At 36.7% G+C, this 13,432-nt stretch overlaps 1 protein-coding gene across 2 annotated transcripts in view; it reads left to right on the forward strand.

Annotated features, from left to right (window-relative positions):
• pcdh11 (protocadherin 11) overlaps positions 1 to 13,432 on the forward strand; it is a 210,707-nt gene that overhangs the window by 32,957 nt on the left and 164,318 nt on the right. Inside the window, exon 4 of one of the 2 annotated variants that reach the window (XM_017475171.3) lies at positions 1,568 to 4,130. The exons of the other annotated variant lie outside the window; for it this stretch is intronic. Within the exon in view, the coding sequence (XP_017330660.1) occupies positions 1,568 to 1,651 (84 nt within the window). The 3' untranslated portion in view covers positions 1,652 to 4,130. Of the gene's footprint in view, positions 1 to 1,567; positions 4,131 to 13,432 lie in introns of those variants that run through there. 2 annotated transcript variants of the gene reach the window in all.

Below are 13,432 nucleotides of genomic sequence, written 5' to 3' on the forward strand. Positions count from 1 at the left end.
CGTGTTGGCCATGGCAGGACCTTGATTTTGTGGTTAGTAAACCATTTTTGTGTTGATTCTAATGTATGTTTTGGATTATTGTCCCACTTTAAGATCCAACTACGGCACAGTTTAAGCTTTTTGGCAGAGGCATTTAGGTTTGTCCATGATGCCATGTATCCTAACAAAATGTTTAGCTTCTCTGGCAGAAAAAAGCCTCAAAACATTAAGGAGCCACCACCATATTTACAGGCATGAGGTACTTTTCCATATGACTACCTCTATGTGTGTACCAAAACCACCTCTGGTATTTATTGCAAAATAAGCTCTATTTTGGTTTCTGAGCATAGAATCCGAACCCATTTGATGTTCCAGTAGTTTCTCGCAAACTGAAAACACTTGAGTTTGTTTTTGGATGAGAGTAGAAGCTTTTTTCTTGAAACTCTTCCATACAACTTGTGGTGATGTAGGTGACTTCAGATTGTAACTTTGGAGACTTTCTGACCCCAAGACACAACTATCTTCTGCAATTCTCCAGCTGTGATCCTTGGAGATTTTTTGGCCACTTGAACCCTCCTCTTTACAGTGCGTTGAGACAGTGTGACACATGTACAATTCCAGGTTGATTCATAACATTTCTAGTTTACTGGAACGTCTTAATTATTGCCCTGATGGTGGAAATGGGCATTCTCAGTGCTTGTGCTATAAGCACTTCCCATTTTGTAAAGCTCAAGAACCTTTTGCCGCACATCACAGCTATATTTCTTGGTCTTACCCATTGTTATGAATGACTAAGGGAATTTGGCCTATGTGTTACCTCATATTTATACCCCTGTGAAACAAGAAGTCATGGTTGAACAATTTCCTGTTCCTAGTCACCTAGGTGTACTAATTTTTTTTTTTAAATATCAATGGGAATATAATTCAAATCTATATTTTCTCATATGAATTCATAGGGGTGCCCATAATTGCTGCACACCTATATTTAACAAAGATTTTTTTTTTATAAACCCGTGTTGTGTTGGCAATTGTTTGATATCCATAAAGCAAAGTATTTTTGTGATTTCTTTTAACAAAAGATCAAAAGGTTAAACAATAAAGACAATTTTTTACCGCCTTCTTTGCTCATATTTTCCAAGGGTGCCTTCTAGTGGAGGGCACTGTATCTTGTGGGTGGGAAAAATAAAAACAAATTTACGGTGTTCCTGATGTCATCAAAGACTGAGTGATGCTGTAGTGTGGTGGATGTAAAAAATAAATCTGGATTAATTAGATATATAATACCTGCATGCACCGATTAGTCTAGCTGATTGCACTGTGCAGCATTCTTCAAGGTAAATCTGTCAAACTGACAGCAATATAAAACAACAACAACAACAATAGTATCTTCATTACCTGCACCTTGAAGAATGCTTTCTCTCTCTTTATGTATGCACAAGAATGTATATGTCCAGAGAGAGAGAGAGAGAGAGAGAGAGAGAGAGAGAAGTTTTTATATCGTCTTACACAGTACATGCTGCAGATCAGCTACCCAGATGCTATTGTAACTACAATTCTCCCTATATCTGTCTGTCTCTCTATATTACAGGAGACGGCACTGAAACCACCACTCTATGGCACACTCTGTGGCACAGGTACAACTCGCTCCCACAGGATAAAAATCAATCTCTAGCTGCCATATCCTAAAGAGAGGGAGAGAGAGAGGGAGGGAGAGGAAGGCACTGACTGAAGAGGGGGAAAACAGTCGCATAATGTACACGTTCTGCAGCCTGAAACAGGACCTAGAGAGGAGAGGAGAGGACGGCCAGGCTATTTTCACTGAGACACATCTTGTTGCCTGCTTGAAGCTTGTCTGAATATCCGCTAGTGATTTTGTAGGAGATTTGAGATGCTTTGTTAAGTCACTCTGTGCTCACTTAATAGCCTCCCTAACGAAGGCACAAGACAACTCTTTGGAATAGTTTTCCCAGCCTGTTCATTCAAAGGCATGTACACTTTAAAACAATGTTTAACCATTAATGGTTCTTCAATTGCCCCCACACCCCCACCTTAGAATTTCCATGTTTCTACCCTACAACAAAGGGTTTACAAGTAGAACCCTTGTTTGGAAGCTACGAACCCTTAACAACCAAATGAACCTTTAAACCTGTTTTCCTATGACTGTATGTATTAACAGCGTATGCCTGTAGAACAAATTATTTTCTTCTTAGTATCTAGAATTGTCAGGCAGTTCAAATTTAGCCTATAACTTTGCCTCTTATGTTCGTAAAAGGTTCTTTGGATCATGAAGTCTTAATTGCCTACTAAAAAGGTTCTGGCTTCTGCAAGATATTTAGTTTTAAATACAGAGTGTGTAATATTTTACCAATTAATTTGCTCAGCTAGACTGATTGCATAGACATTGGCTAATGAACACACTAAGCCTCATTTATGAATTCATTTAGCTGTAAGTAAATTCATATAAAATTATATAAAACATTACTGCTGTATTATGGTCACTTCTATAGATTCACCTGATGTTTAAACTTACTATAATCCACTATTGAAACTTCATAAATTATTATTCAAACTGTGCAGCTAATGGTGAAAATGAACAACATTGTTCATACATTGTCAATTTTAAGAAAATGAAATTGAACTATGTTATGCCTGTTATTATTTTTTCATTGTTGTCCTATAATTGTTCTACATGGAAACCTTTCTAATAAGGACAAACACTGTTGTAGGGTTTCAGCTTTAAGGATTCTCCATAGGGGCAACTGAAGAACCCTTAAGGGTTCTCCAATTTTTAAGAGTGTAAAATAGTTATGTACAGGATGTCTATTTCTATATGTGTTCATGGACTATAAATTCAGCACAGTCTTTGTTGTCTGGATATTTATTGATTTGTTTGCCGCAGTTAAAAAAAAAAAAATTAGACAGTTCAGAGACACTTTGATGTTCTGGGTGCTGAGAAAAGTTTTTTTTTTTTTTTCTTTCGTTATTTTTATATTTTTGTTAACCTCCCATTCAGAGGTTTTGCTCACAAAAGAGCTGACTGATAATTTCTGATGCTGCAGTCAGTCCATTTTCCTCATGACCTCTATGATTTTTCTGTACCTCTTCACTTTATAACACCTGCCCCAGTGTTCTTCACCTATTGACGCCATGCCAAAGCAAGTCAATAGTAAATGCATGACTATCACTGCAGTATCACTGAGGTATCATTGAGGTATCACTGTGACACAGGGTTCGACAGCTGTGTCGTTCATTTCACATTTGCCACATTTTGAAAAAAAAACCTAACAAAAACAAAACGAACACCTTTTTTATATGAGAGTAGAAGAACACAGTCAGATTTATATCTGTTGTCTGTCATAGTCAGAAATCCTGTGACAGAGTCAATATAACCTGTGATATGTATTTATTTGCTATCATATAGAAAAACCTCAGACAGTCTATAATATGACTTGCTAGGCTTTAGGTTGAGTATGTACTCTGAAATGTGTCATGCTATTCTGAATCTGACGTGTTATTTATTCTGCATAAGAAACAAGACAGAAACTGTTGTTCCTTTATGACGTACTAAAAAAAAGAATGAACTATTCAAGCTTTACAAAAAAAAAGCAATAAAGTTAAACCAGGATCGTCTGTGAGCTGTGATTAGAATCTTTATTTTTTATTTTTTGAACACTTAATGTCTGTACTAGATTAGTACAACTTTTTAATATGTCACAGCTAAGTTGATGTAAGGGCACCTTTATGCAGCATAGTGAATCATTTCCCAGGGCCTATATAGATTACCTTGATATTAAGTAGAGAAGCTTTTGGGCACAAAGTGTTGACCTGTTTTTCCATGGCAAAGGTGTCAGATGTCTTAAAGATTGAATATGTTTCTATGGTGTAGAAAACAGTATGCCTCATACATATAACTGTAGCACTGTGTAACAAATTGGTAGATTTACCTGAATTTTTAAGGAAAAGAAAAAATATCAAGAGCTATTATTTGTGTGAGGGAGATGGACATTGTCACTTGTTAAATGTAAAATACAATATGCACCTTAATTTTTTTCTTTGTTCAAATTCTAATTTGCCAATGTGTAAACTGTATATAGATGTTTTGTTAATGTATGTTTGGGCTTCTGAACTTTATTAAAGTCTTTTGCATCATACTAATTTTGCATTTCCACAAATCATTTGTCTTCAAGCTTCTCATTCTAGTGCCATGTGATACTCAGGCGTAAATTGTGCCTCGTTACTTTATTTATATTTTTATACCAACGCAATATTATAATAGCAACTTGATAAATATTAAAGCCAACAAAATAGCTCTCCTTCATTAGAATTCCTCTGAATTTTGTGGAAACATTAGATTGTCAGTACAATATATTGTGCATAATCTGTGCACGGTATTTCATTCACAATAATCCTTAAAAGTAATCCATGATAATAATCCTTGATGGTATTTTGTAACAGTTAATTTCCTCAATAGTAAATTTAGTATCAATATGTAATTTGCTCAGTGTTCACATTATGGCTGAAAAATGAGTGTGTTTAACTTGTATATGTGTTTTCTTTGGGCTTATGAAATCCCTTTCCATTGCAATGTATAGCATTTGGCAGTCACCTTTATCCAGAGCAACTTACATTTAGCTAATTTATACATCCAAGCTGTTGAAGTGAAGGGCCCTTGATCAAGGCCCAACAGTGGCAGCTTAGCAGTGAACTCATGAACTTCCAAACAGTAGTCCAACATATTAACCACTGAGCTACCACTGCCTTGTAGTATGTTTTATATTCAAGATGGTATTTTGAAAACAATTATAATATTATTTATATGGTCGGATTAATATTCTGTAACATCACGGCTTTGACTGTAGCTCTGGTAATTGTTGCATGGTGTATGGTGATGTTTTCTGCAAGGAAAAGTTTATCTGGCATTTTTGTAAGGAGTCTCTAGTGTCAACACTTCATATCAGTCAGGGCTAAAGCTGCAACTTTTCCAACATGACAAATTCTTCAGCATGTGAATAACTTAAAGAGAGAGAGAGAGAGAGAAAAGCTGGTGAAAGAGCTGATATAAGTGATAACAGGTGCTATTAACATCAGGTATGTTGATGATGTTATTCTTTAATAAATACAAATTCTCAGCAATGGAAAATTGCTGTGGTATAAGAGGAATAAACCACTTTGGGATGTGCTGTTATAACAAAATAATCAACTTTGTCATAGTAACAAATTGCACCACCCTGCCATTGATTATTTTTTCCTATAACGGCACACCAGTCTTGTTTTATTCCTTAAATATTAGTTCTGTCAACACAAATTTGTACTGTATTTTACTTTTAAGCAGCATCTTTTTTATTTTTATTTTTTGTACTATTTTCCTCCATACATTAGAAAGTGTCGCGCAACAGGTGTTAAGCCTAACCTACTTTATTCCACAAAATTATATTTATAATATGAATTACCACTAACATGTAGAAAACTGTTCTGCAATTGTTAGCTTATACAGTGTTGCCATTATTATACAGTGTATAATTCGGGACTTATTTTAGAACCACATACTTTACCTCTGCACTACTATTCTGCATTTCTGTTATTGTGTAGCTGAATTTGATTGATGCAGCAACTTTAAAAAAAAGTGGCTTGTAAGCTACAATTTAGTGACATCTGTGTCCTGCATTTATCAGTAATTCTCAGAACAAGTGCATTGTCCTGATATAGCTGCTCTTCCGTGGTTAGTATGGGGCGGATAAGGAACAATGGGAAACAATTTAATTGCTTATCAAAGTTACTCTATAATGCAGGACTGGGGAGCTAATCATTCCTCTTGAGGGAAATGTGTCCTTGGTGATTAGAGAAAATAGTGCACATGGTCGACGTTGTGTATGTTCTTTTTTTTTTTGCAAAAGGGGGTGCAAATGTCAGCCTGCTTTTAATAGCTTAACGTAAACCTGAAATTGTCTTTCTCTCATCAACTGGCTCAAGGCTATTTTCGAGTTACGTTAACTATAAGCACTACTGCGCAAATTACACTTTATTATATGAGCTCAGACAAAAAAAGTCCACATAGAAATAATACACTACTTATAATATGTATGTATGTATGTATGTATGTATGTATGTATTATTATTATTATTATTATTATTATTATTATTATTGGGTTATTAAACATTATTATTAATAAGTATCTTGTGGACCTCACTAATAATATATATTTTTAATGATTTGACTAATAATAATAATAATAATAATAATAATAATAATAATAATAATAATAATAATAATAATAATACACTGTTTTGCTCCAGATTGGATTCCATCTGGGCTTCTGGCAAATGTCTGTCTCTCTCTTTCTTTCTCAGTCTCTGTCTCACTTTCCTAAAGATATGTTTCCTGAAGATATGCATTTTCACAATTATTCTTTATCCTCTTTTTGGATATTGTGTTACAAGAGAACAGAGCAAATGATCGTAAGTTTATCTGCCATAAGGTGACTTTCATAGGCAATCCAACAATTGTGAGTGTGCCAGTGGCTTAAAGCTATTTGAATGCGCCATCACTGACATGCCAGTGCATTATTTATGAGGTCCATGTATAAGCTTTCATCATCAGATGGTGTGCATGTAATATGCAGAGCCCAGATCTGCTGCATCTTTGTACATGTACTCATAATAAGCAAGTGCTGATAAGGAGACTGATTAATGAAGCCTATAATGTAATGGCTCAGATAATGGAGGAGGCTGCTTAGCCATGACCGCTTAGCCACACTGTGCAACCTTGAAAATGTTAATGTGTGCACTCAAATGATTGCAGCAGCAGTCAATTGAAATCCACTTTTAAGATAACTGTAGCTTTGTACATAAAAACCTACACACTAGTTTAATGTCAGATAAAATCCCAGGATTTAATGTGGGAGTTAACGTACCTAGTCAAATAATCTCTAGTGTTTATATTTATACTATGTTTTTAAAGTAGGTTTAACAATTCAGGTTAGCTTGAAATAAACTTGCACCAATAAATGCAGAAAAACAAATAAGTGAAATAAAGGTGAAATCTAGCAATGGATTGCATTAATGATCTAGTGTTTATTGCAAAACTTTAGAAAGTTTCCTCTCAAGCAGGTAGGCAATGCAGTATAAATTGAGTGAGCTCATGAATTAATAAATTGGTTGGGCCTCAGAATGATAAAAATGCGTCTTGAAGCAGGCCGTCCACCGATGGCATAATGAGCCAACACAGGGGCCCCAACGCAGGATTGTCTAAGCAGGCCCCCTATGCAGAGGTGTGGTGACAGAATGTCAATATTCAACAACAGACTATTGTACATATTTTTCAGCAGCAAAGAGATGACTAACCAAATCAGGAGTAGGTGCACCACAACAAATGAAAAAACATTGGTGACGGCGCACCATCACAGATAACACATTGCTATGGCTGTGCACACGTATGCCCCTCGGCCCAATAAATCCAACCACAATACCTGATCGTTAAAATAATTAGAAAGATGCTCACTTACATCATAGCTGCAATTTCCGGGCTTTCCTCTGGGTGAAGTTTTCAATCAAATAGTTAAGATCCAGCTGGCGCACCCGGGCATTCTCAATCGAGAGTATGGCAAGTCCAGAGAGACGACTCTGTTCCATTGAGCTCCTCAGATAGTTTTTGTGATCAATTTCAGTTTATAAAAATAATGCTCGGCAGAAGCCACTGTCACTGGGACTGTCAAAAAAGCATTAAAACAGTGCAGACTTCTCCAAAACTTGCAGTGATGCAACTGTTCTCAGTGATCAGTATCTTCATTAGCTCACATGTTTGCAATTACTACTAATGTCCCAGAATCCCCAGTGCCAATTTTGTTTTTGAAAATCAAACCAAAATCCAACAATCCTTATTAAAAAGCTTCTTGCAATTATAACTATAGTTTGTTTCATTAGTTTTATAGAAATACATATATATTATAATTGTTTTCTGGTACTATGTTATATACTCGGGTAATGATGGCAAATACACACCATCAAGCAGAAGTTTGATATACATACATGGTATTTAAATCACTATTCGCCAGGCATTGGTTTGGTGTTCGTGGGTATACTAATGTAAACACATGTCCTGCTTACGGACGTATCTAAGTACTTGCAAACTTTGTGGGCCCTGATGCAGTTGCATTACCTGTTTACTGATTGTTACGTCCTTGCCGTCCACTATCCAAGTGCTGAAAAAAAGTGCAACAAAACACATGTCCTGAGATCACATTCATAATTTATATTGATCTGATCCTGTATCCTCTGTGTTACACAACACAAATGTGGCGGAACAGGGCCAGGGGTTTTGTAGACCAGGCGAAGATGTTCATTGTTATAAATGATCGGATGCATTGGAGAATTAGCAGAGCAGTTACTGCGGACTGAGAGTAATGGGCTCAAGCGTCAAAGCTTTGCTGATGGTTGGGATAGCGCTATTTATGCATGCTGTGTGTAGCAGTGCAGGAAGCAGGAAGAATCTCACCCCCTTTTTTCTGGCACTGAGGGCAATGCTGCAACCGACTGCCAAATCTCTGCCAAACTGAATAATTCAATCATTCCTCTGCCACTGTAGTGCACCTTTGTGTGCACAACAATCAGCAAGTGCTTCTCAAAACAGGGTTGAAATGTGGCATATTGGCTAACTAATGCAACAATAAAAAAATTAATTTACAACACAATGTGAAAACTATTTTAGGCTGCATTGATTTCCATACAGTTTCTGTGCGATAGGTTTTACATTTATACAAACAGCACCAGTGGATATAATAAATCAACAGTTCTTCATAAATATGGATATTTGTTACAGTCACTTGACATATGTGCGCTGCCATTGTGCTATTTCAAAACACTGACTGTAGATATAGAAACAAAAAACATTCCATAGCCAAAAACTCTTGCTCTACTTTCACCTCAGGGTTGACATTAAAGAACACAAAATCCTCGCTTTAGCTGTTGGCGAACTCCAGAGATTACAGATTGCTTTTGAACACGATTGTCACTCATGTAGATTAAGGATCAAGAGGTTGCAGATGTATTCTGTTCTCGAAAAGATAGACCGCTTTAGGATGACAAACTCTTAAATGAAACTGGGAGAGAGTGTTATTTGTGCGGAAGCCATTGAAGAAATACATTCCACTCAAACAAGGGATCAAAATTCAATTCAGAGAGCTTGTTTTTTTTTTTTTTTTAGTTCTCTTCTATAGTCCCAAACTGGAGTGGCAGATTTTTTTGGATTATAGCATTATAAACTTAATCGAATGCTGTAAGATGTAGTTCTTGCTCTTGTTTCTTAGAAAATGACATGTTATTGAACTCTCTACTGTAGTATACTTTCTTAACAGAAGTTAAAATACATCCATCATGAAGTGTAGGGTCCTGATATATCACAATCAGTGTCATATTTGAGATCCTACTGTACCTTGATTTAGCATATTTTCTTATTTTGTAACACTATAGCTCTACAGAGTAAGTTGAGCTGAAGTCCTTTTTAGCAGCAATAGCTCATGAATTTTTAAAGTAACCCCATAATAGTTTACCTGATTTTGATACAGCAGGTGTGTTTCTGTCACCATTAACCAGGGCTGCCAGGTTTTAAGCAAAATTTCAAGCCCAACTACATCTCAAAAAACACACAAAAGACCTGAAATTAGGCCAAAAAATTTGGGCACTGGAAAAGGGAGACAGATTTTTCTTCTTTTTCTCAGCCTTTGCGTGGGAAACAAGGTCACTGGTGCACACACATTTGTGATGAACGGACAATATCCACTCCATCCACCCTTTCCGTCTACCAATCTTTGCAATATATTGTGTAAGAAAATAGTTCTGGGCATCATATACACACTGTATGCACTTACACTTTGCCTTGATGTTTGCACAAATGCGTTAGATTTAATTTTGATTATTTGCTATAAATCCAAATCTTTGCACCTGCAGAGTATTTTTATTCTAGCCCAATTTGGCCACCTTGTCAACCTGTCTACTGCTCCTCCCCCGAGCATGGGGCAGTATGATTCCTTCCCCAATGGACCTCTATTATCTCTTGTTGGAGCTCTAATTTTTGAGCACTAGGTGCAATAATAACTCTATGGGTCCTAAATTGGGCAGTGAGCACACTGCTTCACAATTGTGTAACATTTAGAAAGGTGAGCAAATCAGTGGACCATTGGCTTATATCTATCCAATGGGAATATTTTTTTTTAATTCACTCAAAGGAGATAATTATTGTTTCAACAGAATTTAAAATGTATAGAATTGTGCATGTGCATGAGGATAAGATTAATTTTTGTTGAATGTATGATATGTCTGGCTGATATGCCCCTATGAATGAGTCGCCACGGTTTGTAGAGTTTTAATTGAGTCATTCATTTCACAATTATTCAATGGTATGGTATAGAGCAAACAGATAAAATATAAAACTTTATAAAATATAAAAGTTTAGCTGCTCTGCTTGTATAAATTCAAGTGTTCTCTCTCAGCTCTCTTCCAAAGAAGGCACACAGTGTCTCTGTTCTGTTCCAGGATGTGATAGCCAGCTGGGTGTTTGAGAACATTCACACAAAACCTTGGGCAAATGTCTGAGCATGGGCTTGGATAAAGGCAGTTTACAAGATACAGATGAAAGCCATGTCTTTGGCCACTGTAATCCGGGTAATCTAGTACAGTGCTCTTGATTTGCATTTGCTCAAGTAACTGGGTGACAATAAGAGTGCCGGCCCATCTTAGAATAGTTGGTAATCTGGTTTGGATACAGGACTCAAGAGGGTTTATCTAGCCTTAACATTTGCCGAAGCAGATGGTAGCAAGGGGGGACAGAGCTACCGAATTTCCTCAACTGGCTATTGGGGGAAGGAAAACCAAAGGACAGTGAATGATAATCAGAGTTGTTTATTTTACCGCTTGACTCCTTAAGCACTTACAGCCAGATTATAGGCTTTCCCAGGGATAATCAGAGGCACCGGACAATTGCTTTTACGCATCCTGAACACATCAACCCCGCAAATGTGTAAGAGTGCACACAGACACTTAATTGCTAATTAGTCCTGATCCTAACCCTGCTAAAATTAACTGGTAGGGTGCTAATCACCACACCTCAAATATAGTCTGCCTGGCTCTGTTGGCTTCTGGATGTCACACGTAAGACCCAATTACAAGAAGGTTTTGAACTCTGATCAGAATAATGTTTGACCACAATAATAATGAGTGATTTGCTGACTCACAGTAGAGATGTACAGTATGTTACACTGCTTATGGTCCAAGCCATGTTTGAGCTGAAGATTTTATTTTTGTGTATCTTCAGTAACTGCTTTATTCTGGTCAGAGTTGTGTTGAATCCAGAGCCTATACTAGGAATGCTGGGAGCGAAGCAGAAACACACAATTGATTGGATGTCAGTCCATCCCAGGGCACTATATACTCACACATTCATACACTCATTCACATTTAGGGGCAATATAGCATAGCCAATCAACCTATTGACCTGTTTCTGGAAGATGGGAAAGAATCTGGAGAACCTGGAAAAGCAAACTCACACAGGCAGTAACCTGATCTCAGTAACGAACCAGGGACCCTGACACTGTGAGGTGGCAACTCTGTCAAGTGCACCACCTTGCTGCCCCTGAGTTTTAGGAAAAGCTTTCTTTCTGCTCTTCTGTCTATTTTTTGGTGTGTCTCACTAAAAGACTCATGTTGCATTTTATATGCTTACGAGGAAAAAAAACTGATTGAGTCTAGCTTGCTAAAGAGTTCTTCAGTTTGTACCTTTGTGGGAATCCTACAACAGTGGGTTTCCCGTTCACAAACGGTTCAGAATAGAACTCATTTAGAATTTCTAGAGCCATTAACCATCCAAAGAACCCACAAGGAACCCCTTTTTGTGTAATGAAACCCACCACCTATTGTATAGAGGCTTACCTTTTGGAATACAGTGGTACAATATACATGCTTAAACCTTCAGATCCCTCTTTTAAACCCCTTTATCCTAACCTATTTCCTTCAGCAGTCTCATCTCTCAGGGAGTAGACATTTGCAACAAAGGCATTTTTGCCTAATTAGCCCAATGCATTGACTAATTGGGGCTTAGAGAAGCAAAAAATGAATCTGTGGGAAGGATGTTTGCTCATCATATAGCCAGCAGGCCATAATGATACACATCTAGGAAGGTGAATCTCACTATAATAAAGCTACATTGTGTGTAAAATCTAATTTAATTCAATTACTTCATTCGTTAATAGTGGAAGAATGTGTGAGTTGGGACTGAATAACCAGACTGAAGGTAAAACTCAGGTAAAAGTAACTTAGGTAAAACTAAATTTGACTAATTCCTTGAAATTCTTAATGTATCGGACCATGGTTTATGTCTTCAATTTTAAGCCTGAAGTGGGTGTGGCCTAAACTGGAAAGGTTTTAATTAATTCATTCATTCTTTTTAAAAATTTGATTGCTTGCTCATGCCTGCATGAAAGAAAAATCTCCAGCTCTTGCAACGTTTTGATGATAATAGGGTGCCTCCTGTTCATCTTTGTATATCTGTTTGTAGCACATTATTTGTTCATTCTGAATAATACAGTTAGTGAACCATCAAGCAATTAACATCTTAGGACTTAAAGGGGATTGTTTTTTTTGTCTGTTTTTTTTTTTTTTTTTTTTTTTGGGGGGGGGGGGGGGGGGGGGGGGGATTATACTAACTGCACTCTTTGCTGCATATCTCATTATGTTAACAAAATGTACCTGGTCTTATTAGCCATATCAGATTAATTTGAAGATGCCTGAAAGACAGATTCCTTCCAGCAGTAACTTTAATCTGCTCTCAGAACTTTCAGAACTTCACAACCTCTTGGAAATGAACAGTACGCTTTAAAATATTTATATCTACCAATTTACTTCCTACAGCTTCAGAAGCACTTTGCTTGTACAATTGATGAAAAACTTGCATCCAAATATCCTCTTTTTCCCCAGGATGCTTTATGTACAAAACGAGCCTTTTTCTAGTTACTATAAAGTATACTGCAGATATACTCTTAACCAAGTCTAGCAATAAGATACTCAGTATAACTAACAATTACACAGTTATTGTATAGCTATATATGGGCATCATTGTGTTCCAACAAAACAATAGGTACAGGTGTAATGTAAAAATAAATAAATAAATAACATAAAAATATAAACTTCAAATAAATAAAGGCATCAGAGTAGTAGTAGGTACAGAATTATATTGCAAAATCAAATACAGAAGATTCCATAGGACAGTTTTAGTAGCATTACATGTTCATAATATTAGATTTAGCTCTAGGCATGTGGTTGTTGAAAAAGCAGGCTTGATGTTTGGGTAAGAATGAAGAACAGCAGGCATGGGCATACTGTTCTCCAGATTGTCAACCCCAGAGAGCTGCTCTGCAAGACCCCAAATGCCTTTGCATGCCTTCGTCTTGCCTAGTAATCACTTTCT

This window comes from Ictalurus punctatus, chromosome 8 (assembly GCF_001660625.3).
Source record: "Ictalurus punctatus breed USDA103 chromosome 8, Coco_2.0, whole genome shotgun sequence".
NCBI lineage: Eukaryota > Metazoa > Chordata > Actinopteri > Siluriformes > Ictaluridae > Ictalurus > Ictalurus punctatus.